Here is a 5,392-nt window from a genome sequence, read left to right as displayed (position 1 = left end):
CTGAAAGAAATTTGAAAATTAATATATACAAATTCTAAGGTGTTCTATAGCGATATATTCAAATTCTATAGTGAGATGAAGTAAAGGTCGAGAGAAATAGGTGTGAGGAAAGATGGCAATAATGTGAAAAGGCAGGAAAATTGCAGGAAAGGGAGAGAAAAATTTTAATTATTCTAATGGTCCATTCTACTATATTGTAGAGTTAATGGAAAGGGAATAGCAGTGAAAACAACATATGAAGAGGAAAATGGGAAAGGGCATTAGGTAGGATGCAAGGAAGAAATAAGGATAGACAAATCAGACAATGGAATCAGTCCTGGCTCATGGTCCCAGGTAGGCAAGAACTCCAATCAACTCATGGCACGGTCTGATAAATACACATCAGCCCAGTAAGCTCCGGAGAGCAGTAGGGGCTTCACACAGAAAGGAAGTTATGTTGAAAGAAAAAATAAAGACCGAGAGGGGAAGGTGATGGTTGATGAGATTGACTGAGGCTGAGAGAGTTGGTGATGGAGAGGTTGGCCAGGAAGAAAGAGTAAGCAAATTTCACTCTAGTACAATACAAACAGTTTTTGTAACTGTTTGTATTTTAAAGTAGGAACAATTTATGTTTTACCAGATAAGCCACATGCACTTTTACGATTTTTTAATTACACAAGTATTAATCCCTAATACAATATATAGGTAATTGAACCAGATACCAAAACTCGGTCTTCAATTGTTTTATAAATTTTACAGACTAGTACAAAACTTTTCTTCATTGTGTAACAGTTTCAGAGCAAATTAATATTAAATAAAAAACTTCATTAATATTTTAAAGCATACTAATGTGTATGAGCAGAAGGGAGTAAGAATGAGAAGAAGGTTTATGAAAGAATGTTGAGTTCAGGGCAAGACAAGTAATGAGAGACTTTCATTCCTCATTAAGCATACCTCATCAACTCAAATAAATATGAAATTGACATGCTGAACGAACATACCTCATGTCCAGTCTTGATATGTGTGTTATCCTTGATTTCCCAGAACCACAAGGTTGAATTAGATGCCGTGAAGCTAAGACTATACCCCGAACACCTCCAACAAGCACTGGAGCATCAGCATGTTCTACAGAGGTTTCCACAACCACACAACTTCCCCGTGCCAGATCACTCCGCCAACATCTGGGGGAAAAAATCAATTTGTTCAGTTTCAAGAAAGTGATACTACTGAAACATATCAACAACAAACTTGCCAAGTCACCATTATTTTGTCTGCATTTGTGTAATACCACTATGTGGTGACTGCACTACTGTATTTAGGTAGTGACCAAATCATTATAAAGATATTGGCAAATATTTCTCAAAGTCTTTAAGCATTTTAAAGTGACTGAAAAATCAAATGTAGCCTCAAAGGAGGTTATAAAAATAATCTTCATAAATTAACAGGAAGTACACCAAAAAAACCAGCGTTGAATGTAATGAAACACCATTTTCTGGGCGAGACCCAGAGGCTCCCTGGAGCTTACTACGCTGATATGCTAATGTTAGACTTTGGCATCAATTATGTGTATGGAGTTCTGTTGGGCCTACCGGGGACCATAAGCCAAAACCTGGCCACCTCGGAGAGGCATGGGAAGCAATAGCATATAGAAACCCCCGTGTTTTTGGAAGAATTCTATGTCTGCCATTGACCGGGTCAGGCTCCCAGAAAGGTAAGCATCCCAAAACAAACCCCTATTCTGATGAAATTAGTGCTACTAAAAGCTGAACAAGTGGATAGAACTCCCCCTAAAAGAAACGAGCAAACGATCATGACATCACATGTCGCCGCGCCGCTGTCTGCACAGCTTCCCCTTACCTGGGAGGGGAAAGGGAGAGCCCTAGACCCCTCACGCTGGCTATCCACCCATCAGTTCTGAGGCTGGATGTCAAAACACACTAAAAAAACGCCAACTGGGGAAGGGAGGGATGCCGGGGAACCTCCGGGTCTCACCCAGAAAATGGCGTATCATTACATTCAATGCTGGTTTTCTGGGGGGGTGGGCCCATCAACTCTCCAGAGCTAACTACCCACAGAGGAAAAATGTAGGGACTTACCCGGGAGGCGGTCGTTGCTCACTCCACAACGTGAAGGTGAGACCACTGGCTGCAACCGCCAACCCAAAATGACACAGGTCCAACGAAGCCCCGGGACATGCACGAGGCAATGAGCAGCCAGGACCCTGTACGACCGCCAAAAGCCTCATGCTCGAATGTCAGCCCAGGACAAGGTGCCAAAGACAGCAGCAAGAGCAGCAAACTTACGAATGTCATGGGCACGGGGATAGACCGCAGGCTGGCTGGCCTGAAGTACTCTGCAGACGACCTGGGAGACCTGCACCCTCGAACAGGGAAGAAGGGAAACCTGTATTAACCCAAAATGCGTCCCCGGATGCAAAAGCCGTGGCACGCAATAATGGCGAAGAGCCACCACCGGACACAAAACACGATGCACCCCCGGCCCAACAACCCAGGGACCCCTCCAGAAAGCAGCAGTCTCATTCTTTGTCAGAAAAGAAGGAAACGGCTGCAGACAAACAAAACCACCACGAAGAGCGAAAGAGCAGAAACCTCTGCTGCGGAGGAGAGCATGAAGCTCCCCAACCCGACCCCCCAGAGGCCAATGCCAACAGAAAAAGGAGCCTTAGAGAACAATCCCGAACTGAAGGGGCCACAACAAACCAAAGAGAAGAAAAGAGCACTCAGTCCAATGACCAGGACGGCTCAGGTGGCGCAAGAGCCATCTCAGTAATACCAAATTTAACGCTGTAGGACAAGTGTGGAGTTAACAACCCTGAAAAGAATAGAAACATTTCGTCGCTGTTTGGCGCTCACGGCTAGTGATCGATGTAGTTCTTTATTTGGTGCTGGTCTAATTCATGCTTTGTGACATTTTATACATATGTTCTTCTAGAACATTCTATTGCGAACACATTGCTACAAAAATGAAATACGTACATCGAAAATTAAGGTCAGGACAGTGAAAAAGTGAAAAGAGTATACACTTTTCAGTGTTGCCGCTCGATCGCCCGAAATGCCGCGCGCACAAGGGGCAAGTTTTTTCTCGATTGCCGGGAGCGCGAAAGTGTCAAGATGATTAGATTCCATTTATATTTAGTCTACCATATGCTATAGAGTTTTTAATGCAAGGCCAATATTTCCTTGACAAGAATGGAAGTTATAGACAAAATATTAGTTTAAACATGATTATGCAAAACAGTATTTACAAGACTAATCTTTCAAATTTTAATTACCACGAATAAAATTAAATTAAGCATCCACATTATTCAATCAATAATTTCAGATACATGTTTACTATATACAGAATAATGTAAGTCACATGAATTTAACATTAATGACTATCCTGCAAACACACAATGTAACAGTTCCTATTGTTACTTTTTTTACAAAGTTGTTACCGCTTGTTATAAAGCATTTTTGACATTAGAAAGTTGTTACAACTTATTAGAAAGTGTTACAACTAGCTGGAACACTGTAGCAACGTTGCAGTTTTGTCGTGTGTTTGGCGGGATTACAAAATCATTACTCGGACATTAATCAAATACCTTAATACGCAGTAGTCCACTGGAGGTCGCGGAGTCATCGAATTGCACATGTACTGGAAAACTTCAGCCTGGCGATCTAAACGACATACTACTCTCCATTTCAATAGGGAATCATCCCATAAATGCCTGAAAAAAATGTCCTTGATTAGTTTTCTCTATTGTATCCCTCTTTTGAGCTAGGTTAAAATATCTAGCCTGAATGCATTAGCTATAAGAACACAAGAGTTAAGAATGTCTGAATGTCAAGAGTAAAGTGTTGCCCGCAATGCTATGCGTGCTAGTGGCTTTACAAGAATGTAAAATCAACTTCATTTCTATGTTCTCTCTTAACCCCCCAATGTACCTTCTTGTATGTAAATAAATAAATAAAATGTACCTTCTTGTATGTAAATAAATAAATAAAATGTACCTTCTTGTATGTAAATAAATAAATAAAATGTGGCAGAAGGCCTATTGGTCTATACAAGGAAGCTCCTATTTATAGCCACCCAAACTTATTCACATAGAATATATTGTATGTCTGAAGCCATCCAGTAATCCCACAGCTATTATGTTACCTGTAATTTGTTCCATTAATCAAAAACCCTATTTCAAAAGCAGTATTTACCCAGGTTTTTTCCTGACTCTGAACTCATCCACTTTGAGAAAATCAGTAGGAGCCATGATGAGGATTTGAACCTATGCTCTAGGTTAGATTATTACGTTTATATTAGGTCACATTATTTCATTTATATCTATTTTTTTTTGGTGTGTTTTATTTAATGTTAATATTTTTAAAGCTTTATGTCCCTTTTTAAATCCTTTCAACAATCTCTAATCATGTCACACCTTATTCTTTGTTTCTAGAAAATACATATTACGCTTTTGAGCCCTCTAAATGCGACTATAATAAATCGTGCCACTCTGCCTGTGCATTGTAAGGGAGCAGGGGAACAGCAATTAGAGTTCCTGGACCTATCAGAGCAACCCATCAGTCATGACCTGATCAACACACCTGAAAAGTGGAAAGGAGGGTCCAAGGAGCCACTAAGGACCCACCAGAAAGAGATGTTTTATTACATTCAACACTCATTATTTGGGAGGACTTCCTTGGTGTGACTCTGTTGATATCTCACCACATACAAAATTCTCAGGAGAATTGGTAAGATAGATAAGGACAGATTATTTAACATGTGTGTGGTACTCGTACAAGACGACACAGGTGGAAACCTAGTACCCAACTGAGCCATTAGAAAGAACTTTTTCAGTGTCAAGAGTAGTTAATAAATGGAATGCATTAGGAAGTGATGTGGAGGAGGTTCACTCCATACAGTTTGAAATGTAGATATGATAGAGCTCAATAAGGAACCTGTACACCAGTAGATTGACAGTTAAGAAGCGGGACCAAAGAGCCAAAGCTAGGCAAGTACATAGAACAAAAACAAATGGGGGAACTCACCAGGGGCAGAGAAGAGCAGAAAGCAGAAGTCCCTGGAGAAGGGAAAGAGTACCTGTTATTCCTATCCAACATCATACAAGCCCAGCATGGCCCTGCCTCAATAACAAGATGTTGCAAGCACTCTTTCAGAAGGCCAAAATCTCCAACATCAAATAACAGCCAAAGAACACCAGTTCTTTTCTGTACTTTTACTTTTTTTTCACCAGTATTAAAGAAAATAGCAGACAATGTCTCTAACCTCCAAACATCATGGGCTTGAGGGAAGACCATAGGCTGACTAAACTTAGACACTATCAACGACCTGATAAACGAGTCTTGGAACAAGGTACCAAAGACACCAAGTCACGGAACAATGTGGAACCCAGAAATGC

The 5,392-nt window shown here is 40.7% G+C and overlaps 1 protein-coding gene across 3 annotated transcripts in view; it reads right to left on the bottom strand.

Annotated features, from left to right (window-relative positions):
- The window catches only part of LOC123766225 (rho GTPase-activating protein 7), a 126,365-nt gene that overhangs the window by 1,665 nt on the left and 119,308 nt on the right, over nucleotides 1–5,392 (bottom strand). For all 3 annotated transcript variants that reach the window (XM_069327937.1, XM_069327936.1, XM_069327938.1), the window contains exons 18-19: nucleotides 3,584–3,709; nucleotides 981–1,160 (exon numbers count right to left, since the gene is read on the bottom strand). In XM_069327937.1, the coding sequence (XP_069184038.1) occupies nucleotides 981–1,160; nucleotides 3,584–3,709 (306 nt within the window). The remainder of the gene's footprint in view (nucleotides 1–980; nucleotides 1,161–3,583; nucleotides 3,710–5,392) is intronic.

This window comes from Procambarus clarkii, chromosome 20 (assembly GCF_040958095.1).
Source record: "Procambarus clarkii isolate CNS0578487 chromosome 20, FALCON_Pclarkii_2.0, whole genome shotgun sequence".
In the NCBI taxonomy this organism is placed as follows: domain Eukaryota; kingdom Metazoa; phylum Arthropoda; class Malacostraca; order Decapoda; family Cambaridae; genus Procambarus; species Procambarus clarkii.
Note: the sequence above shows the minus strand (reverse complement) of the source record. Positions and strands in the feature narration are given on the sequence as shown.